Source organism: Osmerus mordax, chromosome 2, assembly GCF_038355195.1.
Source record: "Osmerus mordax isolate fOsmMor3 chromosome 2, fOsmMor3.pri, whole genome shotgun sequence".
Classification (NCBI taxonomy): domain Eukaryota; kingdom Metazoa; phylum Chordata; class Actinopteri; order Osmeriformes; family Osmeridae; genus Osmerus; species Osmerus mordax.
In genome coordinates this window covers 1,680,574-1,707,897 of record NC_090051.1, presented here as the reverse complement: position 1 = coordinate 1,707,897, position 27,324 = coordinate 1,680,574, and the positions used below count along the sequence as shown (strand labels likewise).

Below are 27,324 nucleotides of genomic sequence, written 5' to 3'. Positions count from 1 at the left end.
ACCCCACTTCTCTTCAGCCAACACATCTTCCTCCGCCCTCTCCCCTCCCCCTGTGTGTCATGGATCAGGATGCAGACTGGGGGAGGGGCTGGGGGGCTGGGGGGCAGGGGGGCTGGGGGGCAGGGGGTGAGGGAGGGAGGGAGGGAGAGCACCGGGGGTGGCGTCTCCTGTCTGGTTCCAGCACCTCTGCTTGCTGTGGAAGGTCTCCGGCCAGAGTCCTCACAGCAGACATTCCTGATTTCCCCCTGCCTCACTCGCTACTTTGTGCTGAACTCTTCTCCCTGGATCCAGACTCTTACGTCACGTCTCAGCAGCCTGTCCTGCCGACCAGGAGGTGCCGGGAGGCCCACGGCCGGCCCTCCTCCAGCCCCTCTGCAGGAGGCGCACTCTAAACACCGGGGGTTCAATCACAGCGCAGGGACGGGGCGACCCCAAGTCACGGCTGGGAGTTTGGAAATACAGTTAGGAATGTTTGGACTGTGAGACATGCAGCCGCGGAGAGTGCTCGTCAGGGGAGGTTGGGATTGGTCTAATTTTCTCCTTGCCCTGTGGTTCCCCAGCCAACCGCACGTGTTCGGCCTCCGAGTTCACCTGCGTGAACAACCAGCCGCCACAGCGGAAGTGCATCCCTCGCGACTGGGTGTGCGACGGCGACGCCGACTGCACTGACGCGCTGGACGAGCACCAGAACTGCTCCAGGAGGTCCTGTGGCGTCAACGAGTTCACCTGCAGTAACGGCCTCTGCGTCCGCAGCTCATACAGGTGAGAGAACAGGCCGGAAAGGAAACGCACGTCCAAGCCGCTCGAATGCAAGATGAGCAAGGTAATCGACACAGTATTGAAGAGATGTGATGCTGAGGGTATATGTCGGTCAGGTGTCTGCAGTGTCTTTTTGCTGGAAAGGCAGTTTGAACCGGGGTGTTTAAGCGCCCCCTGGTGTTGAACGAGGCTCTAACATGAGTGAGTGGTGGCAGGTGTGACCGGAGGAACGACTGCGGGGACAGCAGTGACGAGCAGAGCTGCACGTACCAGCCCTGCCCGCAGCACCAGTTCACCTGCCAGAACGGCCGCTGCGTGTCGCGCGACTTCGTCTGCGACGGCGACAACGACTGCGGCGACGAGTCGGACGAGCTGGAGCACGTGTGTCACACGCCGGCGCCCACCTGCCCCCCCGCCCAGTACAGGTGCGACAACGGCAACTGCGTGCCCCTCGGCAACGTGTGCGACAGGAGCGACGACTGCTCGGACAACAGCGACGAGAAGGGCTGTGGTGAGTGAGGAGGTCATGGCTCAGGGAACACTCCTCATCCGGGATTAATAACTCCTGTGTGTGTGCGTGTGAGTGTATGAGTGGTTGGAGCATGGACACACACACACACATACTATGGAGTCACTCAACACAGATGACGAACAGAGATTAACACTCTCCCCCCTCCCCCTCCCCGCAGGCATCAACGAGTGCACGGACCCCTCCATGCACCACTGCGACCACGACTGCACCGACACGCCCACCAGCTTCCTGTGCAGCTGCCGCAGCGGCTACCACCTCATGTCCGACAACAAGACGTGCGACGACGTGAACGAGTGCACGGCCACGCCCGGCGTGTGCAGCCAGGTGTGCGAGAACACGGTGGGCTCGCACGTGTGCAAGTGCGCCCCGGGCTTCCTCCGGGAGCCCGACGGCCGCAGCTGCCGCCAGAACAGCAACATCGCCCCCTACCTGATCTTCAGCAACCGCTACTACCTCCGCAACCTCTCCACGGATGGAGAGGCCTACTCCCTCATCGTGCAGGGCCTCACCAGCGTGGTGTCGCTGGACTTCGACCGCGTCGACAAGAGGCTGTACTGGATCGACGTGAGTCGCCGGGTGGTCGAGAGGATGTTCTACAACGGCACGGGCCGCGAGGCGGTGGTGAGCGGCGTGCTGCACGGCGAGGGGCTGGCGGTGGACTGGGTGGGCCGGAAGCTGTACTGGGCAGACAGCTTCCTGGACTGTCTCAAGGTGTCCGAGCTGGACGGGCGTTTTGTCCGGAAGCTAGCCGAGCACTGCGCGGACGCCAACAACACGTACTGCTTCGAGAACCCCCGAGCTCTCGTCCTGCACCCCGAATACGGGTGAGTAACGAGGGATTCTGAGGAGAGGGCGTAGGAAGGACCGTTTTTAAGAACGGTTGTGTTTCCTGTTTGGAGGAGGATGATCCTGGTGTGAGTGCTGATGTTGTGTTGTCGCTCTCAGCTATGTGTACTGGACAGACTGGGGCGACAAAGCGTTCATAGGCCGCGTTGGGATGGATGGAGCCAACAAGACAGCCATCATCACCACCAAGATAGAGTGGCCCAATGGGATCACCATCGACTACACCAACGACATGCTCTACTGGTCCGATGCCCACCTCAACTACATTGAGTGAGTCTACATCTCTACCACTGAATAATCACCCTCTATTAGGTTACGTTTGACATTTCACTCAATTGGCAGAAGCAACATTCAAATGTATTTTTTAAATGTGTTATTTTAAAAGTACAGCTGAAGATCATGGATCAGAAGAGCATAGTTCCAACAGTAATTCGGTGGTCAGAGTGATAGGCTGGGTGTTTTATAGCCACGTTCAAAGTAACCTTCTCATCTTCCAGACAGTTCAGTGCTAAACACACACCATCAGTTCGGTGGCTTTGAAAGCACTGGAACCCCGCAGAGAGTGACCTCTGGGTGACCCCTCTGACCCCGCCCCCCCTCGCAGGTACTCGGACCTGGAAGGCCGCCACAGGCACACGGTGTACGACGGCGTGCTGCCCCACCCCTTCGCCCTGACCGTGTTCGAGGACACGCTGTACTGGACCGACTGGAACACGCGCACCGTGGAGAAGGGCAACAAGTACGACGGCTCGGGCCGCCAGGCCCTGGTCAACACCACGCACCGGCCCTTCGACATCCACGTGTGCCACCCCTACCGGCAGCCCATCGGTGAGTCCCGGAGAACGAAACAGGCGTCCTGTTGGCCAGCGCTTCCTCCCCCTCCCTGGGAAATCAGTGTTGAGACACTTTGATTCTTATCACCTCATTAAGCGGACGCTTCCTGCTTGTTTAGCCCATTGAAGTGTTTACCTCCGGTAAGACAATGCAGCGCTTGTGTTGGCCCAGCTGAGCTGAATGGGGGCCTTGGGGTGAGTGGGTTTCTGACCCTGTGTCCTCTGACAGTGACCAACCCCTGCGCCGTGAACAATGGAGGCTGTTCCCACCTGTGTCTGATCCGCGACGGGGGGCGGGGCCACACCTGCGAGTGCCCCGACCACTTCCTGACCGTGCAGCTGGGGGCCGTGGCCCGCTGCCTGCCCATGTGCACCAGCACGCAGTACAGATGCGCCGACAACGAGAGGTGAGTCCTGGTTCACCACGCCGCTCCGGAATCACATTCTGTCCGCCCTAGCCCTGGCCCCTTAGTTGTCATGCCCCTGTCTCATTTCATCTAGTCAGGCCTCCCCCATCTCCTCTCCATCCAGTCAGACCGCCCCCCCTTTCAGAGCCCCCCCCCCCCCCCATCCAGTCAGACCCCCCCCCCCCCATCCAGTCTGGGCACCCATGTCAGGGTCTCAAGGCCCTCAACCTCCCCTTTTTGTCTGTGGTCTTTAAACACAACCTCCCCCTCTCCGCCTCCCCCTCTCTACCTCCCCCTCTCTGCCTGCCCCTCTCTGCCTCCCCCTCTCTGCCTCCCCCTCTCCGCCTCCCTCCCCCTCTCCACCTCCCTCCCCCTCTCTGCCTCCCCCTCTCCGCCTCCCCCTCTCTGCCTGCCTCCCCCTCTCTGCCTCCCCCTCCTCCCTCCCCCCAGGTGCATCCCTATCTGGTGGAAGTGTGACGGCCAGAGGGACTGCAGAGACGGCTCTGACGAGCCCTCCACCTGCCCCGGTCGGCACTGCAGCCTGGGCCAGTTCCAGTGCAGCGATGGGAACTGCACCAGCCCCCACTTCCTGTGTAACAGCAACCAGGACTGCCATGACGGCTCCGATGAAGACCCTGTGCTGTGTGGTGGGTGTGGTCACATGACCCTGTGCTGTGTGGTGGGTGTGGTCACATGACCCTGTGCTGTGTGGTGGGTGTGGTCACATGACCCTGTGCTGTGTGGTGGGTGTGGAAACCTGTCTCACCTGGTCACATGACCCTGTGCTGTGTGGTGGGTGTGGAAACCTGTCTCACCTGGTCACATGACCCTGTGCTGTGTGGTGGGTGTGAAGACCCTGTGCTGTGTGGTGGGTGTGGAAACCCTGTGCTGTGTGGTGGGTGTGGAAACCTGTCTCACCTGGTCACATGACCCTGTGCTGTGTGGTGGGTGTGGAAACCTGTCTCACCTGGTCACATACAGCACTGGAGACCCTGTGCTGTGTGGTGGGTGTGGAAACCTGTCTCACCTTGTCACATACAGCACTGGAGACCCTGTGCTGTGTGGTGGGTGTGGAAACCTGTCTCACCTGGTTACATACAGCACTGGTTTTCAAACCTTTTTTACCCACATTTTCAAAATGACAAACCATCACGACCACCCAAATTATATGGGTGTTGTTTGCAAATATAAAATTTCCTATCATTATAAGTTATTATTATCAGTTTTAACAGAATGATTCATTCTAACTGTCATCAGTAATAACACAACATTAATTTTCTAAATATTAACAGATGTTTTAATCACAAAAATAACCATGATCAGGTGATTTTTTTTCTCCACCAAATAAGTATTAGACGTGCTAATGTGACGGGTGCGCCTGTTTCGTTTTCCACAATATTACAGTCCAGTCAGGTGTGCAGGATGAGAGTACAACGCGCATATCAGCTGCAGAGTTCAGTCTATTTCTGTGCTTGTCTTTATTTTGAGTGGAAAATCCAACTTCACATTTGTATGTGGTTGTGAAAGGCAAAAGCAAAACAAATCTTGCTTTACTTAGCATTGGATATTCAGATGCGATGCTCAGCCAGAATGATGATAACTTCATGACTGCGTGTCGTGTTTTCAACTGTGTAGGCTTGACCTACACAGTTTAGTATACTGCCCCATGTGGCTGTGGAGATGTACTGTCAATAATAACAATGTTAACCCCGAGAGAAAACCAATGAAAAAATTATTATGAAAACATATTTGCCGACCCATTTGCCGGTGGGTCGGGACCCACCCGTGGGTCGGGACCCACCCGTGGGTCGGGACCCACCCGTGGGTCGGGACCCACCCGTGGGTCGGGACCCACCCGTGGGTCGGGACCCACCCGTGGGTCGGGACCCAGACTTTGAAAAACACTGACATACAGGATTTTCAGACAGTACTGAGCAAAAGTCTTGGGCACAAATAAAAAATTAAAGTTAAGCTAAAATGCTTTAAGAAATTATTAAATGAAAAGACTAAACAACATTTAAAAAAATATAATACTAGTCATGCCAAAAAACTTGGGTACTTTTACACAGTACTGTATACATGTATACATATATTTACATTTACATTTAGTCATTTAGCAGACACTCTTATCCAGAGCGACTTACAGTAAGTACAGGGACATTCCCCCCGAGGCAAGTAAGTGGATGTGAATGTAATTGGATGTGGTTGGATGTAATTGGATGTGGTTGGATGTAATTGGATGTGGTTGGATGTGGTTTCTCCTCAGCCACCCACCAGTGTGAGAGCCACCAGTGGCAGTGTGCCAACAAGAGGTGTGTCCCTGAGTCGTGGCAGTGTGACGGGGAGGACGACTGTGGGGACGGCTCTGACGAGGACGCGGCTCACTGCTCCAGCCGCTCCTGCCCGCCAGGACAGTTCAAGTGTCGGAACGGACGCTGCGTCCCACAGAACTGGAAGTGTGACGTGGACGACGACTGTGGGGACAACTCTGACGAACCTCTGGAGGAGTGCAGTGAGTGGACACACACACACACACAGCATATACACACACACACAACTCTGACGAGCCTCTGGAGGAGTGCAGTGAGTGGACACACACACAGCATATACACACACACACAACTCTGACGAACCTCTGGAGGAGTGCAGTGAGTGGACACACACACACACACAGCATATACACACACACACAACTCTGACGAACCTCTGGAGGAGTGCAGTGAGTGGACACACACACACACACACACAACTCTGACGAACCTCTGGAGGAGTGCAGTGAGTGGACACACACACACACACAGCATATACACACACACACAACTCTGACAAACCTCTGGAGGAGTGCAGTGAGTGGACACACACACACACACACACACAGCATATACACACACACACAACTCTGACGAACCTCTGGAGGAGTGCAGTGAGTGGACACACACACAGCATATACACACACACACAACTCTGACGAACCTCTGGAGGAGTGCAGTGAGTGGACACACACACACACACAGCATATACACACACACACATGGAACCCACACACACACACACAGCATATACACACACACACATGGAACCCACACACACACACAGCATATACACACACACACACATGGAACCCACACACACACACAGCATATACACACACACACACATGGAACCCACACACACAGCATATACACACACACATGGAACCCACACACACACACACAGCATATATACACACACACACACACACATGGAACACACACACATACACACACACACACACACACACACACACACACAGAGAACCCATCCACACACACACACACACAGCAGATACACACACACATGGAACCCACACACACAGCATATACACACACACACATGGAACCCATCCACACACACACACACACACACACACACATGCTGTAGATGTGGACTGAAACGCAGACCCCTGCTGACCCCTCCTTGTGTTCTTCCACAGTGGGGCCCTCCTATCGCTGTGACAACCACACCCAGTTTGACTGCAAGACCAACTACCGCTGCGTGCCCCTCTGGTCCGTCTGCAACGGGAACAACGACTGCAGGGACAACAGCGACGAGCAGAACTGCCGTGAGTCCTCTGCTGTTTACTGGCTGTTCTGGTGTTGGGACCCCATGTTTCCAGCGGAGCCTGAGGAACTCTTCCCATGGTCTGAGGTTGGTGGAAGACCAGGCACCAGAGGAGGACCAGGCACCAGAGGAGGACCAGGCACCAGAGGAGGACCAGGCACCAGAGGAGGACCAGGCCAGGCCATGTCGGGAGGGAGGGAGGGAGGGAGGGAGTGAAGGGTTATTAGCTAATACTCTGGCCTTTCAGCACAGCTTCAGACTAAGGAGGAGGGAGGTGTGATGGAGAGGGTCTCAACACCCCCACCTCCATACACACCCCCTGGGAGAAGGATCTGGATTTATGGCCTGTGTGTGTGTGTGTGTAGGCCCATCAGTGCGTGGGGTAGGGATCACACTGAGCTCTTTGTACCGTGTTACGACTCACACACCCCAGTCCCGGCCCTCCCATATCTTATCAGAGGCCCCAGCTCCATTAGTGCCATCCCCGCGCAGGAGGGAAGATCAGCGCTAATCTGCCTGGAAGAATGCAGCTCTGTGGCCAGGTGGAGGGTTAGGAGTGCCCGGCTCTCGCACTATCTCTGACCTCCAGCCCTGCAGCGCTCCCCTCATCTCCAGTCTGTGGTGGTGTCCTGTCTCCTGCCTCTCTCCTGCCTCTCCTCTCCCCGTCTCCCCTGCTCCAGACCTGCCTCTCCTCTCCCGGTCTCCCCTGCTCCAGACCTGCCTCTCTCCTGCCTCTCCTCTCCCCTGCTCCAGACCTGCCTCTCTCCTGCCTCTCCTCTCCCCGTCTCCCCTGCTCCAGACCTGCCTCTCTCCTGCCTCTCCTCTCCCGGTCTCCCCTGCTCCAGACCTGCCTCTCTCCTGCCTCTCCTCTCCCCTGCTCCAGACCTGCCTCTCTCCTGCCTCTCCTCTCCCCGTGTCCCCTGCTCCAGACCTGCCTGCCTTTCTCCTCTCCTCTCCCTGTCGCCCCTGTTCCAGACCTGCCTCTCCTCTCCCCTGCTCCAGACCTGCCTCTCTCCCCTGCTCCAGACCTGCCTCTCTCCTGCCTCTCCTCTCCCCTGCTCCAGACCTGCCTCTCCCCTGCCTCTCCTCTCCCCTGCTCCAGACCTGGCTCAGCTCCTGCCTCGCCCACATGAGGCATGTGTCTGGCCTCCCTGGGTGATACGCTGGGTGTTATTAAAATACAAGGAGCTGCACTGGGATCAGAGTTATCCTCACCCTTGAAGAATTTCTCATTAGTTTGATAGTATCTTCCTGTGGTTGTAACGGTGTTAAACTGGAAACAGCACTCCAGATAAAACCCTCTCATGGGTCGTGTTACTTGAATAATGCTAATAATGCTGGGTTTTCTCTTCTCAGCCTTACGGTAAATAATGTGTACTTCATTCATCCAGCCTTCAGTGTGTGTGTGTGTCTTTTATCTTTTGTGTGAGTGTGTGAGTGCGTATTGGTGTGTGGGCTAACGTGTGTGTGTATGGTGTCTGTGTGTGTATTACTGTGTGTGTATGGTGTCTGTGTGTGTATTACTGTGTGTGTGTATTACTGTGTGTGTGTTCATGTGCCTGTGTGTGTATTACTGTGTGTGTGTTCATGTGCCTGTGTGTGTATTACTGTGTGTGTGTATTACTGTGTGTGTGTTCATGTGTCTGTGTGTGTATTACTGTGTGTGTGTTCATGTGCCTGTGTGTGTATTACTGTGTGTGTGTATTACTGTGTGTGTGTTCATGTGTCTGTGTGTGTATTACTGTGTGTGTGTTCATGTGTCTGTGTGAACGTGTGTCTGTGTTTACTAACGTAAGTGTAACGTTTTGTGTGTGTCTGTGCTAGCGTGTATGTGTCAGTAACGATGTCCCCATGTCTGTTCTGTCCCCAGACGAGGTGACATGTAACCCTGTGGGGGACTTCCGCTGTGACAACCAGCAGTGTGTCCCTCTGCGCTGGAGGTGTGACGGGGATGACGACTGTGGGGACGACTCTGATGAAGTCAACTGCAGTGAGTCCTGAGAACCCAGCCTGCATCCGGAGAGACTAGCCCCCGGCCCCCAGCGGGGCACCGGAGCCCCCGGCCCCCACCGGGGCCCCCGGCCCCCACCGGAGCCCCCTGCCCCCACCCCCAGAGCTGCCCCATCACTGTGTTGATGAGTTCAAAAGCAGTTGTTTATCATGGTTGTCAGTATGTGGTCTTTATTTGACATGACAAGGTAATACAGGGACGTTGAATCATGCTGGATAAAACCACCCTTCCACCAGTAGTTTAGGTCAGTCTAACCCACCTATGAAGGCGGATGCCCTGCCCTTCCAGCCCCTCCCCCCCCACAGTGAGACAGCCACATGACTTAGAGGCGTTGATGGCAAAGAATGGACCTGCTGTTGTTTTATCAGATAGCGAGGTGCTCTTGTAGAAGAGCCTCAACACTTCAGGGTCTCTCTGAAGCAGCTTCATCAGCCGCTGCAGAGCCGGGCTGTCCTCGGGCCGTCCTCGGGCTGTCGAGCGAGGAGGTCACCTCGTGCCCCCGGGAGTCTCCGCTGTCTGAGAGCACGCCAGCTAATGAGGAGCACGTAGCGAGGACCAGCGTCTCACACTAAATCACAGCGTCCTTACAATAACAAGCTGGGAAGGCCCTCCTCGTAAACGGAGTGGTAAATACAGACAGAGCCCCCCGTCCGTCCGTCTGAAGACGATGAGCTCATCACTGAGGAATGGCAACGTTTGTTTGCTTTGATCAAACGACATGTATAATGTGATAATATGATAATGGAATACACAGCTGTCAGCCCTGTCTTTTATCCTAGTCAAGGTTACAGTCCTGTCATTATCTCACCATATGCAGTGATGACTGTGTCTGGTATCAAACATATCCATCTTGTTCCCCTCCAGGCCCGCGTGCATGCTCGGAGAGCGAGTTTCGCTGCGATAATCTCCACTGCATTCCCGACCGTTGGGTCTGCGACCATGACAACGACTGCGAGGACAACTCGGATGAAAGGGACTGCGGTGAGTGGGCCGTCTCTGCCCTGGCCGTGGGGCTGGTCAGACGTGGCCGTGGGGCTGGTCAGACGTGGCCGTGGGGCTGGTCAGACGTGGCCGTGGGGCTGGTCAGACGTGGCCGTGGGGCTGGTCAGACGTGGCCGTGGGGCTGGTCAGACGTGGCCGTGGGGCTGGTCAGACGTGGCCGTGGGGCTGGTCAGACGTGGCCGTGGGGCTGGTCAGACGTGCCAAGCAAAGACGCCATGCAAGCTTCGCTCTGAAAGCGCAGGAGTGACCGACAGGACCATCGAGATTCATTTATACAGCTCTCTGAAGACCCATCGCTCAGAGGGAGGAGAAATCCGATGCTATTCTGCTGTCGGTTGCTGTCTGTCGGTGTTTATTTACTGTAGCCATGAGCAGCGTCTGGGCATGTGAGCCTGGAGCTTGGCATGTGCAGGATCAACAGCGGGGCTCTGGAAGGGCTAAGTGGCCGAGGTACTGACCGTTTCCCCCGGCTTGGCTGTGTTGCAGAAATGCGGACCTGTCACCAAGGCTACTTCCAGTGTGCCAGCGGACACTGCATCTCCGAGCGGTTCAAGTGTGACGGCAACGCCGACTGCCTGGACTTCACCGATGAGACGTCCTGTCGTGAGTAGCAATCATGAAGGGCCTTTCATTACTCTCAAATACCTTTTGTAACTCTTACTCCTCAGGGACCTAATAATAATAATAATAATGATAATACTATATATTTTTTGTAATGTGCCTTTCTTGTGCTCAAAGCACTACAGTACAGTGAAAGTAAAAGTTACAATGATAAAAACACCTTTGTCACGTGTGTGGTTGTGATTTGCAGCGACCCGCTATCCCAACGGTACCTACTGCCCTCAGTTCATGTTTGAGTGCCGGAACCACGTGTGTGTTCAGCCCTACTGGAAGTGTGACGGAGACAACGACTGTGGAGACGGCTCTGATGAGGAGCTCCACCTCTGCTGTAAGAACGTCAGCATGGACTCACTCTGCACTTACACTGACATAGTCTCACATGTCCGCACCGTCGACACCGCAGAACGTCAGCATCACATAAACAGTGTCACCCTTTCATCGCTTTCCTCTCTCCTGTCTCCTCTATTCTCTCTCCTCTCCTGTCTCCTCTCTCCTCTCCTGTCTCCTCTCTCCTCGATCCTCTCCTCTCTCCTCTATCCTCTCCTGTCTCCTCTCCTGTCTCCTCTCTCCTCGATCCTCTCCCGTCTCCTCTCCTCTCTCCTGTCTCCTTTCCTGTCTCCTCTCTCCTGTCTCCTCTATTCTCTCCTGTCTCCTCGATCCTGGGGAGAGTCAGTTGGCTGAGCGGTGAGGGAGTCGGGCTAGTAATCCAAAGGTTGCCAGTTCGATTCCCGGTCATGCCAACTGATGTTGTGTCCTAGGGCAAGGCACTTCACCCTACTTGCCTCGGGGGAATGTCCCTGTACTTACTGTAAGTCGCTCTGGATAAGAGTGTCTGCTAAATGACTAAATGTAAATCCTCTCCTGTCTCCTCTCCTCTCTCCTCTATTCTCTCTCCTCTCCTGTCTCCTCTCACCTCGATCCTCTCCTGTCTCCTCTCTCCTGTCTCCTCTATTCTCTCTCCTCTCCTGTCTCCTCGATCCTCTCCTGTTTCCTCTCTCCTCTATTCTCTCTCCTCTCCTGTCTCCTCTCCTGTCTCGTCTCCTCTCTCCTCAGTGGACGTCCCGTGTGAGCCGCCCTTCCGGTTCCGCTGCGACAACAACCGCTGCATCTACAGCCACGAGCTGTGCAACACTGTGGACGACTGTGGCGACGGCACCGACGAGAAGGAGGAGCACTGTGAGTATGGACCAATCACACGCAGGGAGGCGGGACCTCTCTAGGAAGGTTTCAGATGACATAGGTACATGTATAGATTAGTGTACTATAGTATTGTGGTGAGTATGGTGCACTATAGTAAAGTATAGTATTGGGGTGAGTAAAGTATATCTCTCTCTCTCTCTCTTTCTCTCCCTCTCTCTCCCTCTCTCTTTCTCTCTCTTTCTCTCCCTATCTCTTTCTCTCCCTCTCTCTCCCTCTCTCTTTCTCTCCCTATCTCTTTCTCTCTCTTTCTCTCCCTCTCTCTTTCTCTCCCTATCTCTCCCTCCCTATCTCTCCCTCTCTCTCTCTCTCTCTCTCTCTCCCTATCTCTTTCTCTCCCTCTCTCTCCCTCTCTCTTTCTCTCCCTATCTCTTTCTCTCCCTCTCTCTCCCTCTCTCTTTCTCTCCCTATCTCTTTCTCTCTCTCTCTCTCTCTCTCTCTCTCTCTCTCTCTCTCTCTCTCTCTCTCTCTCTCTCTCTCTCTCTCTCTCTCTCTCTCTCTCTCCCACCCCAGGCCAGACCCCCACACATGGACCTTGCTCAGCAGATGAGTACAAGTGCAGTAACAGCCATTGCATCCCTCTGCAGTACGCCTGCGATGACTACGATGACTGTGGAGACCACTCAGACGAGCTGGGGTGCAGTGAGTAACCCTACCACCAGTGGCCCAATCCTGTTTATGTGTTGCTGTTGTTCTTTTTTGTAAAAAAAATATTTTTATCTTATCTTTATACATCTATTTATTTATCCATGTGAATCCCACATATTTAACTATGAAAGCCCTGGTACTCCACTGTGTCTGACGTCTGGACTGTCAGACGTCTGGACTGTCTGACGTCTGGACTGTCAGACGTCTGGACTGTCTGACGTCTGGACTGTCTGACGTCTGGACTGTCAGACGTCTGGACCGTGTCTGACGTCTGGACCGTGTCTGACGTCTGGACCGTGTCTGACGTCTGGACCGTGTCTGGACTGTCTGACGTCTGGACTGTCTGACGTCTGGACTGTGTCTGACGTCTGGACCGTGTCTGACGTCTGGACCGTGTCTGACGTCTGGACTGTCAGACGTCTGTACCGTGTCTGACGTCTGGACTGTCTGACGTCTGGACCGTGTCTGACGTCTGGACTGTGTGTTCCCCATCAGATCACGGCTCGGGGCGCTCCTGCAATGAGAACATCTGTGAGCACAACTGCACCGACCTGACGGACGGAGGCTTCCTGTGCTCCTGCAGGCCCGGCTACCAACCCCTCCAGGACGACAGGAACTCCTGTGAAGGTATGCTGCTGGGACGTCACAGTCTGCGGCCTGTCGGTTCAGAAACCACCTGGCCCTGCTTGAAGAAAGCTCATTCTCTGGTTTAAACACTTGTCCTTGTATATCACAATATTAGATTTCACAATCTCTGACGTCGCAATCTTAATCTCTGCTCTCCCAATCCAAATCCCTGCCTTGTGTTTGTGAGCAGACGTGGATGAGTGTGAGATCTACGGGACGTGCCCCCAGGACTGCAGGAACTCCAAGGGCAGCTACGAGTGCTTCTGTGCCCCGGGGTACCGCTCGGTCGGCAGGCAGCATGGCGTGGAGTGTGCAGCGGAGGGTAAGAGCTGTGCACAACCTGGTTTATGTAACCTTCCTTTCCAAACACTGCCACCTCTCAGAACATGGATTTCTCTTCTACATAAAAAATACAATTAAAATAAAGAATCCTGAGTGGTGTTGAAATATTTCTCTAATGTCTCCTTCCAGGAAACCCTCCAGTGCTGCTCCTCCCTGACAACGTAAGGATTCGTCGTTTCAACCTGTCCTCGGAGCAGTACTCCGACTATGTGGATAACTCGGAGCACATCCAGGCCCTGGACTACCTGTGGGACCCAGAGGGCCAAGGCCTCAGTAAGAACACCTGGCTCTCCCACATGACACACCTCTCCACCGGCTGGGAAGACAGGGCTGTCAGAGACTGTTGAGGCTGAGTGTGTTGTGGTGTTTCGGTTGAGGATGAGTGTGTTGTGATGTTTCGGTTGAGGCTGAGTATGTCGTGGTGTTTCGGTTGAGGCTGAGTGTGTCGTGGTGTTTTGGTTGTGGCTGAGTATGTCGTGTTGTTTCTGTTGAGGCTGAGTGTGTCGTGGTGTTTCGGTTGTGGCTGAGTGTGTCGTGTTGTTTCTGTTGAGGCTGAGTGTGTCGTGGTGTTTCTGTTGAGGCTGAGTGTGTCGTGGTGTTTCTGTTGAGGCTGAGTGTGTCGTGGTGTTTCTGTTGAGGCTGAGTGTGTCGTGGTGTTTCTGTTGAGGCTGAGTGTGTTGTGGTGTTTCTGCTGAGGCTGAGTGTGTTGTGGTGTTTCTCTCTCAGGTGTCGTCTACTGGACCGTCTTGGGGAGAGGGTCTCAGTTTGGATCCATCAAACGGGCCTACATGACAACGTTCAACGACTTTGGCAACAACCCAGTGAAGGAGGTGGATCTGAACCTGAGATACATCGCCAACCCTGACGGGATTGCAGTGGACTGGATCGGAGGGTACTTCGCTCCCACGTGTCTCTTTATGGTTTTTAGCAGGCATCACCAATCCGTATTCTGGCTGACGCCTGTAAAAATTTTTGTTTTCCAGACACATTTACTGGACAGATGCAGGAACCAATCGCATAGAAGTGTCGAAGCTGGATGGGCGGTACAGGAAGTGGTTGATCCACACGGATCTGGACCAGCCGGCTGCTATTGTCGTCAACCCAGCTCTGGGGTAGGAGGCGTGACGACTAGAGTGATAAGAACATAGCACATAGAACAGGCCTGAGGGACTGGGTGGGAGAGACTTGGTTCTGACAATCCCTGTAACCTTGTTTGTGTTTCCCAGAACCGTGTACTGGACAGACTGGGGAAGGAGGCCGAGGATCGAGTCGGCATGGATGGATGGGCAGCACCGGCAGGTTCTGCTGGATGAGGACCTGGGATGGCCCACCGGCCTGGCACTGGACTACCTGAACGGAGACCGGATCTACTGGTGCGACTCCAAGGAGAACATCATTGAATCCATGAAGCCCGACGGCTCGGAGAGGAAGATCGTCATGTCCGGAGGTCAGTACAGGGTTCAACCTACTCGTCATTCACTAACCAATCATCTCCCACTACCTTAACAAGGAGACACGTCATCAGACTGCACTGTAAGCGTTGTCTAAGCCCTGTAATGTGTGGTGATGGTGGTGTGCTCTGTTTGATTCCAGCCTTAGGCAACCCCTACAGTCTGGATGTGTTTGAGGGTCATGTCTACTGGACCACCAAGGAGAGGGGGGAGGTCTGGAAGGCTGATAAGTTTGGAAAGGGAGACAAAGTCAAGGTGGTGACCATCAACCCCTGGCTGACCCAAGTCCGGATCTACCAGGAGCAGCGACACAACCGCTCAGGTCAAAGAATCCTCAATCAGAAACACTAAGACCTGGTCAGAAACACTACGAAGCAAGCCAGAAACACTAAGACCTGGTCAGAAACACTAAGACCTGGTCAGACACATTAAGACCTGTCCAGAAACACTACATAGCAAGCCAGAAACACTAAGACCTGGTCGGAAACACTACACAGCAAGCCAGAAACATTAATACCTTGTCAGAAACACTACACAAGTCAGAAACACTACCCAACTCAGATACACTAAGACTCGGTCAGAAGCACTGGCTGAGGCTGTACCGCAAAAAACACTCCCAGCTCAGTTTGATTTGTAGTTAACGTCAGCTGATTCTCCCTCATAGTGTCGAACCCCTGCAAGGATGTGTGCAGCCACCTATGTCTTCTGAGGCCGGGTGGATACACCTGCTCCTGCCCGCAAGGCTCCAACATGGACGGCATCAACTCCAACGAGTGTGACGCAGGTATGTTCACCACATGACGTGGTAGCTTCCCAGGTGGACTGCTCGGGTCCAGCACCACCGGTCCACGCCTGGAACCATTCTCCATCCACCCGTACATGCATGGCTGTTGGTTCCTCTGTGATGTCTGTGTGACGTGGTGGTGACCTTCTGTGTGTTGCCTGGCTCTCACTCCTGCAGCCATTGAGGCTCCCGTCCCTATGCCCCTTGCATGTAGATGCATGAACGGAGGGTCCTGCTACACTGACGAAGGGGGCCTGCCAAAGTGCAAGTGAGTCCATCCGCTGAACCTTCCGGCAGCACTGTGTAGAGTCAGCTGAACCTTCCGGAAGCACTGTGTAGAGTCAGCTGAACCTTCCGGCAGCACTGTGTAGAGTCAGCTGAACCTTCCGGCAGCAATGTGTAGAGTCAGCTGAACCTTCCGGAAGCACTGTGTAGAGACAGCTGAACCTTCCGGAAGCACTGTGTAGAGACAGCTGAACCTTCCGGAAGCACTGTGTAGAGTCAGCTGAACCTTCCGGAAGCACTGTGTAGAGTCAGCTGAACCTTCCGGCAGCACTGTGTAGAGTCAGCTGAACCTTCCGGAAGCACTGTGTAGAGTCAGCTGAACCTTCCGGAAGCACTGTGTAGAGTCAGATGAACCTTCCGGAAGCACTGTGTAGAGACAGCTGAACCTTCCGGAAGCACTGTGTAGAGTCGGCTGATGTTGTTTCATATTGGTGTTTTATCATCACCCCAGCCACAAGCTGTAACGGTTTTGTTGTTTCACTGTTTAGAAAGAAGTATGTGAGTATGTTGTATTGTATTTCTCCAGTGTGAAAAAGGATGCATATCTACATTTATATATGTTGTTGCCTTTTGTTCTCTGCAGGTGTCCCTATGGCTACGCCGGAAGTTACTGTGAGATGGGGAAGTCGAGAGGCGCTCCAGCAGGAACAGGTACAGAACAGAGGAGTTACAGGAACTAGCTGAGCAAACCATATTCTTTTAGCTGCTCATTACCTGCTAATAATATTACACCACATTGCTCCAGCTACAGTTAGTCTTCCACTGATTCCCTCAGCTCAGCTGAGGGAATCTGACCGTGGGTCCTCTGACCCCAACGTAACGAGGACTCAAGTGGAAGATTACACCGGACAATAACAAGAAGCCAAATCCAAACACTTCAGGAATCATTTATTAAATTAATGATTGTGTGGATCCCTTGAAAACCAAAAAACTCATTTTACTGCACTTTTGGTATTATTTCCCTAAGCGTTTTAATCCCCAGTATGGTTTCACAAGATGAAGGAACTTGTTTGTTGCTTGTGTACCCACAGCGGTAGCTGTGCTGCTGGCAGTGATCATCATCCTGATCACCGGAGCGCTGGCCGTTGGGATTTTCCTCAACTACAAACGGACTGGCTCCTTCATCCCCAACATGCCCAAACTCCCCAGGTAAACGCACCAGGACGGCCCCCAGAACCTGCCACACATTCTGCCATGACCCTAGACAGTGTCTGATCTGACATCCTGGTAGGGCTGGGTATAGCTCAGCGGTATAACACCAGACCTCAGATGAAGAGGCCATAGGTTTGACTCCCCTGCATGTCATGGATGTGCTGCATGAACACATTACTGCCACTCGATGATGATGATGGTGATGATGATGATGGTGGTGATGGTGATGGTGATGATGATGATGGGGATGGGGATGATGGGGATGATAATGAGGATGATGATGATGGGGATGATGAGGATGATGATGATGGTGATGATGATGATGATGATGATGATGGTGACGCCTGCTTTCCTTCGTCCCCAGCCTGAGCAGCCTGGTGAAGTCCGGCGACGCGGGGAACGGCGTGACGTTCCGCTCGGGGGACAACGTCACCATGGACCTGGGCCCACATGCCCTCGGGGTGTCAGTCATCGACAGGGCCATGCAGCTGGTGAGCAGCCACCCGTGTCCCTTTGTCGCTTAGTGGTGTCACTGGAAGGCACCGTCAGCAATGTGATGATACGCTTGACCTGAGGAGGCCTGCTTGACTTCAGAACCCCCCACAAACATTAACAAGGCTTTTTCCTCACCTGGTTTGTTCCACTCTGCTGTTAACAGAGTGAGGAAGCACGTGTTCCAGGTCACTGAGGTCAAAGCGGACACCTGTCATGTGATGGTTACTTTATGCCGTGCATTTTCACTTGTGAACCGAGTGTGTGTACCGTCTCGCCCAATCAGGATGAGAATTTTGCCGTGGGGTCAGGGCGGCAGCCAGTCACGTTTGATAACCCGCTGTATGCCACTGCAGCTGGAGTGTACAGCAATCCTGCTGTCATTCATGCCACTCAGGTAACCAAGGCAACCTTAGACACACTGTCATTCATGATCTTCTGTCAGTCTAAAGCCCCTGATCATTAATAATTCACTATGCAGGAGTACTAAACCACACTAGTAAAGATCTTGTCTTTAAACTCCAACTAGGTGACGGTTAACGTGACTGGTGAGCAGATAGAAAACAGCTTTGCCAACCCCGTGTTCCACGCAGACACGAGCTCCGGCGTGGTGCCGACCTCCGTCACCAGCTCCAACCCCCTTCCTGTGAGTTTCCCGCCCCGCGTGGTCATGGTTACCGTAGTGGCATTGTGACCTTTGACGCCTGTGTTTGGTCTTGTGTGTTTGCAGGAGTCCAAGTGGAGTTTCTTCAAAAGAAAATTAAAACCGAGCACCACATTTGAAAACCCTACTTACTCAGAGGTAATCCCAGCGACCTCTCCATGTGTGTAGTAGTGCAGGAGGCCTCTATGGGACTGTGTGTAGTAGTGCAGGAGACCTCTATGGGACTGTGTGTAGTAGTGCAGGAGGCCTCTATGGGACTGTGTGTAGTAGTGCAGGAGGCCTCTATGGGACTGTGTGTAGTAGTGCAGGAGGCCTCTATGGGACTGTGTGTAGTAGTGCAGGAGACCTCTATGGGACTGTGTGTAGTAGTGCAGGAGACCTCTATGGGACTGTGTGTAGTAGTGCAGGAGACCTCTATGGGACTGTGTGTAGTAGTGCAGGAGGCCTCTATGGGACTGTGTGTAGTAGTGCAGGAGACCTCTATGGGACTGTGTGTAGTAGTGCAGGAGACCTCTATGGGACTGTGTGTAGTAGTGCAGGAGGCCTCTATGGGACTGTGTGTAGTAGTGCAGGAGACCTCTATGGGACTGTGTGTAGTAGTGCAGGAGGCCTCTATGGGACTGTGTGTAGTAGTGCAGGAGACCTCTATGGGACTGTGTGTAGTAGTGCAGGAGGCCTCTATGGGACTGTGTGTAGTAGTGCAGGAGGCCTCTATGGGACTGTGTGTAGTAGTGCAGGAGGCCTCTATGGGACTGTGTGTAGTAGTGCAGGAGGCCTCTATGGGACTGTGTGTAGTAGTGCAGGAGGCCTCTATGGGACTGTGTGTAGTAGTGCAGGAGACCTCTATGGGACTGTGTGTAGTAGTGCAGGAGGCCTCTATGGGACTGTGTGTAGTAGTGCAGGAGGCCTCTATGGGACTGTGTGTAGTAGTGCAGGAGACCTCTATGGGACTGTGTGTAGTAGTGCAGGAGGCCTCTATGGGACTGTGTGTAGTAGTGCAGGAGGCCTCTATGGGACTGTGTGTAGTAGTGCAGGAGGCCTCTATGGGACTGTGTGTAGTAGTGCAGGAGGCCTCTATGGGACTGTGTGTAGTAGTGCAGGAGGCCTCTATGGGACTGTGTGTAGTAGTGCAGGAGACCTCTATGGGACTGTGTGTAGTAGTGCAGGAGACCTCTATGGGACTGTGTGTAGTAGTGCAGGAGACCTCTATGGGACTGTGTGTAGTAGTGCAGGAGGACTCTATGGGACTGTGTGTAGTAGTGCAGGAGACCTCTATGGGACTGTGTGTAGTAGTGCAGGAGACCTCTATGGGACTGTGTGTAGTAGTGCAGGAGACCTCTATGGGACTGTGTGTAGTAGTGCAGGAGGCCTCTATGGGACTGTGTGTAGTAGTGCAGGAGGCCTCTATGGGACTGTGTGTAGTAGTGCAGGAGGCCTCTATGGGACTGTGTGTAGTAGTGCAGGAGACCTCTATGGGACTGTGTGTAGTAGTGCAGGAGACCTCTATGGGACTGTGTGTAGTAGTGCAGGAGACCTCTATGGGACTGTGTGTAGTAGTGCAGGAGGCCTCTATGGGACTGTGTGTAGTAGTGCAGGAGGCCTCTATGGGACTGTGTGTAGTAGTGCAGGAGACCTCTATGGGACTGTGTGTAGTAGTGCAGGAGGCCTCTATGGGACTGTGTGTAGTAGTGCAGGAGGCCTCTATGGGACTGTGTGTAGTAGTGCAGGAGACCTCTATGGGACTGTGTGTAGTAGTGCAGGAGACCTCTATGGGACTGTGTGTAGTAGTGCAGGAGGCCTCTATGGGACTGTGTGTAGTAGTGCAGGAGACCTCTATGGGACTGTGTGTAGTAGTGCAGGAGGCCTCTATGGGACTGTGTGTAGTAGTGCAGGAGACCTCTATGGGACTGTGTGTAGTAGTGCAGGAGGCCTCTATGGGACTGTGTGTAGTAGTGCAGGAGACCTCTATGGGACTGTGTGTAGTAGTGCAGGAGGCCTCTATGGGACTGTGTGTAGTAGTGCAGGAGACCTCTATGGGACTGTGTGTAGTAGTGCAGGAGGCCTCTATGGGACTGTGTGTAGTAGTGCAGGAGGCCTCTATGGGACTGTGTGTAGTAGTGCAGGAGGCCTCTATGGGACTGTGTGTAGTAGTGCAGGAGGCCTCTATGGGACTGTGTGTAGTAGTGCAGGAGACCTCTATGGGACTGTGTGTAGTAGTGCAGGAGGCCTCTATGGGACTGTGTGTAGTAGTGCAGGAGGCCTCTATGGGACTGTGTGTAGTAGTGCAGGAGACCTCTATGGGACTGTGTGTAGTAGTGCAGGAGACCTCTATGGGACTGTGTGTAGTAGTGCAGGAGGCCTCTATGGGAATGTGTGTAGTAGTGCAGGAGACCTCTATGGGACTGTGTGTAGTAGTGCAGGAGGCCTGTATGGGACTGTGTGTAGTAGTGCAGGAGACCTCTATGGGACTGTGTGTAGTAGTGCAGGAGGCCTCTATGGGACTGTGTGTAGTAGTGCAGGAGGCCTCTATGGGACTGTGTGTAGTAGTGCAGGAGACCTCTGACATGGGACTTAAGGACAGCTAGGATTCGTACTCTTCGTCACCAGTGTTTTTGTTGACCTTTGGCCTGTCTTGCTACGGGTGGATAATGTTTCACTTCCTGTATTTCAGATGAAAGATGAAGCAGCAGGAAGCGGGGGGGGTGATGGGTCCGCCCCCTCCCCCTTCATCCCCTCCGCCAAACCCCTGAAGAAGGAGCCCCTGAGCGCCTTCTCCCCCACAGAGGACACCTTCCAGGACACAGCCAACCTCGTCAAAGAGGACAACGAGATCTGACCCCCCTCCTACCCCCCTGCCTCCCTCCCTGCCTCTCCCCCCCCTCCCCGCCCCCCCCGCCCCGCCCTCTCTCACAGGCAGATGGGAATCAAAGACACTCACTCTTCTTTGCACAGAATCTATTTTTTATATGCAGCCTGTGTACAAAACCAAGATTGTTTTGTAAGAAAAATATATTAGATGAACGTTTCAATAGCATACAGAAAAAGAAGTCTGTCGTGACTATGCCTTCTAATATTTCTTATGCCAATTCTTGTTTAATGATTTTTTTTTATTTTGATGTACTATATGTATATCTTTGCACTGAAGCTGCTGATAGAAATGTTATAAATATGTTGTATATTTGTAAATTTGAAGAGTAAGATTTTGTTGATAATATCTCCTGGCAGTTCAAAAACCCGTAGATGATCTTATAAATAGAGCTGCATAAACGTCAATAACAAATAACTGGTGAAGTACATTGTGAATGTACAGTAGGTGTACCATTTTAAGAGCCTGTTCATGTTTTGGGTTACGAATACAGAAGGGTCTAAAAGTCTACCACTAGTCAAGATCTGCATTTGTTTCAAATGCAATTTAAAAAGAAATCAAATGATATCACCTTTTTCACCAATTTGAGTGAAAAGATGAATCTTTGAAAACTTCAGAATACCTTAGTCTTTTGTATGTTTCCCTTTTCTGCTTTAATGTCAGCGTTCATGAACTTCACAAGTTTGTGCAAAACCTGATGACTGATGACATCGCAGCATGATGACTGATGACATCACAGCATGAAGACTGATGACATCACAGCATGATGACTGATGTTGCTTCTTGTGATGTCACAGAATGCGTAGTGTTCCATGTGGTCTCCCCTGACCTGACTGTATAATATGTTTTGCCACTGAACAAAACTGGACACGACTGCAGTTAATTTTTTAATGTTTTTATATACCTCATTTCAGGGCTACAAAACAACAAATGAAACGAACTGATCCACAGCAGGGATAAATCCCCATGGCTGTTTAGTTCTTCAGATGGATATGGGTATGCTGAGCATACATAGTACAGTACATGATCAAAATTATCACGGTGTTCCTTCCCTCTGTATATTTCAATCAAAATTCAAGTTCTTTATAAAGATCAATAACGGCCTAATTTTAAATGATGGAAATACTTGAACAGGCCCATGTTAATGTATGAACTTGTATTATTCTCATTCTGGACCACCAGACTCTCTGAGTTGATATAGTCCAACAGTACAAATCCATGTGTGCAGTAATAGATTTGGTCAAGTCAGTAAATGAAGTGTCTGACGTATGTTCCTGGGCTATAATGATGTGCTCGTAGACTGATTGTTTTGTATTGTGATGAAAAGGACAAATAAAGACTGTATCAGTGATCATTCTAAACATGCCCAAATGTTTTTTTTAGATAGAGTGGAAGTCAGATTTATGTTGCTTGACAGAATTAATAAATTGAATTTTTTGTAATATGATCTCTGCATTCATTTTCAAACGCTGAATTTCATTTTTACACCTTAAAAAGTCAAGACTCTCATCCTACCGAATGTTAAGTCAATATAGTATAGTTATATAACTATATATTAATTATATGTTTAAATATCCATGGCATTCACTTGTAACTAACTTGGGGTTACTTACAATAACACAACTACACGGTTACCGTATCGACATCACTGAGGTGGCTGCGATCGAAAGACTGGTGATTCCATCAGTTTCCTGTGTCCACCTGGTTACCCTGGACCTTCCTGTGGTCTCTTGGGACAGGAAGGAGGACACTGACGGTGAAGTCTGCCACGAAGGACGGGAGGTAGGACAGAGGGATCCAGAGGAGCTTGGCGTCCCAGCCCGCGCCGTAGCGCGTCCGGGGGTGGACCGCCGTCAGGGCGTGCTGCATGCAGTTGGTCACCTTGGAGATGTCTGAACTGCACAGGAGACCCATGGAGAAGTCCTGGGCCTTCACGTCTAGAACACAGAACAGGAGGGTTACATACTGTACACACACACACACACTTAACATACTGTACACACACACACACACACTTACATACTGTACACACACACACACACTTAACATACTGTACACACACACACACACACTTACATACTGTACACACATACACACACACACAGTGTGTGAGTACTCACACTCATCAAGGTAGTTCTCTCCGTAAGAGTCTTTGACGTCTTGAGGGAGCCTGTCCCACAGTCTCTTCAGGTCTGCCTCAATCAGATCCAGCCTGGTCACCCCCGTCTTGAAGAAGCCCGGCTCGATGATGCTCACCTTCACTCCAAAGTGCTGCATGTCCCTCCTGACAGCACCAGGAGGAACACAGGTGTTGGATAGGTGGATATAGACCAGGGTTAGGAGTTTGCATTTCTATACATATTTTGGGACATTAAATTCATATAATAATATAATTCATGTAATTCATGTTTTTATTTTTTAAACATCCCTCTAATTATGTATTCATTTACTGTATATAGATGTTTATTAACTAATTGTTTTGAATGCATGCATTTCCTGGAAGGAGAGATTTGTTCCACGGGTTAAATGAGCACAATGACTGGCTGCAATCAACTAATACACTAAGATGCTTATGTCTATTAATAACTCAAGGGGTGAATTGGAACCTCTTCAAACTAGAGTTTGATCTTCCTAATGTTTCACAACATTCATGAACCTTGAAACTCACATTATCTTGTAATTTGTATTTAAATATAGAGATCAGAAATACATTCTATGCATACTTTAACCCTTGTGTTATCTTCGGGTCATTCTGACCCATCAGTCATTGTGACCCACCGTCGTATTGCGACAAATTTACCTCATACAAAAACAAAGTGAAGCATTTTCTATTTTTAACTGTCGGGCTGTCTCAGACCCCCCACATTGGAATGGTTAAAAGAAAATTATTTTTATTTGTTTTTGTATTGGGTAAAATTGGGTAAACACAACGATGGTTCGTTATGAACCTTTGGGTCATGTGACCCGAAGGCAGCACGAGGGTTAATACCTGAGGCTGTCGGAGAAGGCTTCCACCCCCCACTTTGACAGACAGTAGCCTCCTCCATTCAGAGCCAGCCTCCCCAGGATGCTGGCCACGTTGACCACCCTGCCCTGGGCCTGTTTCAGCAGGGGGAGGAACAGCAGGGTCACCTCGATCACCCCCAGCAGGTTGACATCCAGGACCTTGGTGAAGTCCTCCAACTGCATCCACTCAGTGGGCCCAATGGGGATGGACCGCCCAGCATTATTCACCAACCCCCAGAGACCTGAAGAAGGAGAGAGAGACAGAGAGAGAGAGACAGAGGGAGAGAGAGAGAGAGAGGGAGAGAGAGAGGGAGAGAGAGAGAGAGAGAGAGAGGGGAGAGAGAGAGACAGAGAAACAGAGAGAGAGAGAGAGAGAGAGAGAGGGAGAGAGAGAGGGAGAGAGAGAGAGAGAGAGGGGAGAGAGAGAGACAGAGAAACAGAGAGAGAGAGAGAGAGAGAGGGAGAGAGAGAGGGAGAGAGAGAGACAGAGAAACAGAGAGAGAGAGAGAGAGAGAGGAGAGAGAGAGGAGAGGAGAGAGAGAGAGAGAGAGAGAGAGAGAGAGAGAGAGAGAGAGAGAGAGAGAGAGAGAGAGAGAGAGAGAGAGAGAGAGAGAGAGAGAGAGAGAGAGAGAGAGAGAGAGAGAGAGAGAGAGAGAGAGAGAGAGAGAGAGAGAGAGAGAGAGAGAATAGACCCTACTTAATCTCACATCCTAAATGCTGGCAAACTCTAATTCTTATAGGTAGGTTTAGGAAATACTTCACTTACACAACAGTCATATTATGTGAGCACAGAAGGAGCAATGCAATCTAGATAATTCCAGCCAAAAGATTAGCAAATTCAAGAGTGATGCTTCAGATAAATATTTCATGTCAAGAGATTTCAACCACTTGTCTTACATATGCACTCCAGGAATGTCCAAAGGCAAATTATCTTTAACCAGACATATTTAAAACCACTTTAATCCTCAATGGATACACTGTATGATACATTGCCCTCCTAAGTAAGCCATTAACTAATCTGTTTTAAAGTATCATCGTCAAAGAGGCAGTCCAAGTCCTGGAAGATCCAGGTTTCAGCACTGAATCACATCTTCCAGTGTGTAAGTTTTGGGTCAGTTTGTCGTGAATCAAAACGATGTCAACAAAAAAGACACTGGGAATACAATTTGAGACAAATGAGTTTACAGAAGTGTAAATTTAACACACATAAATTCTTTAAAATAAGTGTTGTTTCTATTCTGTTTAGCCTACATCACGGAGTGAGGGTGGTTGGAAAATGAATTAGGGCTGTGGAATAGTCAGACACATCTTTACTTTTTTTCTTTTACTGTATCTCTCCCGGTGCTAGACTCTGGCTGGCACTGGCACCCTATCTCTACCACCGCTGACCGTCTCACCTCTCTCCCCGACCTCGGCGCGCACAAACTCCACCGCACTCCTGATGCTCGCGCTGTCGGTAACATTGAACAGCAGCGTCTTCAGCCTGGGGGAGGACGCGGCTGTCAGCTCCGATGCGCCTTCCTCCGTCAGACATGCAGCAATAACGTTGAATCCCTTACGGTCAAGTTGCCTTGCCACTAAATTTCCGAAGCCGCTGTCGCAGCCAGTGATGAAGACATGCTTCTGGTCAAAGTCGTCGACTCTGTATGAGTCTCTAATGTACCAGACGACAGCGCTGACAGCGATTAAAATTAGAATAAATGTTATAACCTGGTGTGATAGAATTACCTGAGTGAGATAAGAAGACAATGAGTTAATCATATTAATCAGTTTTCAATATTTAGATGAATCAACTAGCCTACAAGCTAATATAGACGTTGCCAACCTCTGAAATATCAAACAGGATACTTTCTTCAGACACCTATTGCGAAATGAAATAAAATGAGTTAATCTTACTCTAAAACACAGTAACAAAACACATTTCCTTCATGATAAAATAACTAACTTACACAAGGAAAAACTAAATCTTTGTCCATTTGCGTTGCTGTCTCTGCATGATAGTTGCCTATAGGCGTTTACAAAAGATTTGGCTAACAAATAAAAAATGAAATCCACACTTTAACAACTAACACTCATTATACTAAATCAGACGATAAGGGATTGGAGTCGATGAATTGCCGGTTTCTTTTTAACTACAAAACCTCTCTTGTCTCTGTCCTCCAGTTCCAGCACCATAATCCTTGTTTATCTTGCTTACTGAACTGACACTAGAAGGATTATAATATTAGTTTGTCATAATCACAGCAATGCGCCTGACATGGGCTTTTTGTGCAAATCTGGTCTTGAAAAATGAACAATTTGAAATTAAATAGATTTGCCCTTCATAGGATTGTAGGAGTTTTTAAAGCTGTACTCGTTAGTAGAGAGATACAGAGTACCTGGTTTACATGATGTTCTTCATTTCATGTCAAAGTCAATGTACAATTTTCTATAGGTTGGCCTACTAGATAATTGTTTGCAAAAAGGCCTTTTTTTGCAACCAATGGCAGCGTTTTGCAGGGGTCTAATGCAAGTGTTTTTGTGACCACTAGATGGCATCTTGGAATCTCATTTAGTCTAAAACAAACAGAAAAACAAAGCTTGCAGCTTTGTAAAAAACTGACTAAACATACATGTCTCAGCGAAACGTCAATTAGGCTTTGAGTTTTAGTTATTTAGTCAACATATAAACATTCAATTGACAAATAGTGAGTTGTATTGTTCACTTTTAGATTGACTTTTGAGCTTTACAGATGTGAAACACTTACCTGTATTTGGAAACACGGATTATAAATTGAACCTACCATAGCGCCCTTGTCATCAATGAGGTAGAAGTTAGAGAATGGTTAGCTGATCAGACCTACTCAGTCAGTGCTGAAGTTAGTGAGTGGTTAGCTGATCATACCTACTCAGTCTCTAAACAGTGCTCATAAGCAGGTGGGTCTGCAGGTCGACTGGTGTCAAAGGTCGGTTGAATTTCAATCCCGCAGTTAAACATTTTCTCGGTGATTGATTGTGTAATGAAGCACACAAACTCTTACACAAACCGTATCTCTGATAACAACCTTTTAACCTAATTTGTTGAACAATAAGTTTGTATGATAAGTGACCAATAATTTGACACTACATACTGAACAAAGAGCAGAGCTGTGAAACTGTCAAATGCCAATAACAATTCAAGTGGTGGACAGATTAGTTGTATTTTGGCACATAGTAATAT

At 50.9% G+C, this 27,324-nt stretch overlaps 2 protein-coding genes across 2 annotated transcripts in view; one reads left to right on the top strand and one right to left on the bottom strand.

The window, feature by feature from the left end:
* Positions 1–21,089, top strand: part of lrp2a (low density lipoprotein receptor-related protein 2a) — a 63,508-nt gene extending 42,419 nt beyond the window's left edge. Inside the window, exons 51-81 of the mRNA XM_067253239.1 lie at positions 561–762; positions 975–1,270; positions 1,449–2,115; positions 2,237–2,407; positions 2,742–2,965; positions 3,200–3,377; positions 3,828–4,024; positions 5,644–5,889; positions 6,850–6,978; positions 8,848–8,967; positions 9,853–9,969; positions 10,477–10,593; positions 10,802–10,939; positions 11,665–11,787; positions 12,322–12,450; positions 12,952–13,083; positions 13,274–13,405; positions 13,555–13,698; positions 14,152–14,317; positions 14,409–14,537; positions 14,652–14,872; positions 15,019–15,198; positions 15,541–15,660; positions 15,838–15,928; positions 16,529–16,596; positions 16,977–17,094; positions 17,462–17,588; positions 17,876–17,986; positions 18,119–18,235; positions 18,320–18,391; positions 20,925–21,089. Coding sequence (XP_067109340.1) covers positions 561–762; positions 975–1,270; positions 1,449–2,115; positions 2,237–2,407; positions 2,742–2,965; positions 3,200–3,377; positions 3,828–4,024; positions 5,644–5,889; positions 6,850–6,978; positions 8,848–8,967; positions 9,853–9,969; positions 10,477–10,593; positions 10,802–10,939; positions 11,665–11,787; positions 12,322–12,450; positions 12,952–13,083; positions 13,274–13,405; positions 13,555–13,698; positions 14,152–14,317; positions 14,409–14,537; positions 14,652–14,872; positions 15,019–15,198; positions 15,541–15,660; positions 15,838–15,928; positions 16,529–16,596; positions 16,977–17,094; positions 17,462–17,588; positions 17,876–17,986; positions 18,119–18,235; positions 18,320–18,391; positions 20,925–21,089 — 5,147 coding nt within the window. The remainder of the gene's footprint in view (positions 1–560; positions 763–974; positions 1,271–1,448; positions 2,116–2,236; positions 2,408–2,741; positions 2,966–3,199; positions 3,378–3,827; positions 4,025–5,643; positions 5,890–6,849; positions 6,979–8,847; positions 8,968–9,852; positions 9,970–10,476; positions 10,594–10,801; positions 10,940–11,664; positions 11,788–12,321; positions 12,451–12,951; positions 13,084–13,273; positions 13,406–13,554; positions 13,699–14,151; positions 14,318–14,408; positions 14,538–14,651; positions 14,873–15,018; positions 15,199–15,540; positions 15,661–15,837; positions 15,929–16,528; positions 16,597–16,976; positions 17,095–17,461; positions 17,589–17,875; positions 17,987–18,118; positions 18,236–18,319; positions 18,392–20,924) is intronic.
* A 257-nt stretch (positions 21,090–21,346) lies between these two features.
* On the bottom strand, positions 21,347–26,975 carry rdh1 (retinol dehydrogenase 1). Its single transcript, XM_067253189.1, has 6 exons — positions 26,909–26,975; positions 25,951–25,986; positions 25,523–25,853; positions 24,109–24,367; positions 23,240–23,403; positions 21,347–23,056 (listed from the first exon to the last, which is right to left on the bottom strand). The coding sequence occupies exons 1-6, from the start codon at positions 26,909–26,911 to the stop codon at positions 22,803–22,805; spliced, it is 1,047 nt and encodes a 348-aa protein (XP_067109290.1). The 5' UTR covers positions 26,912–26,975; the 3' UTR covers positions 21,347–22,802.
* Between the last annotated feature and the right edge of the window lie 349 nt (positions 26,976–27,324).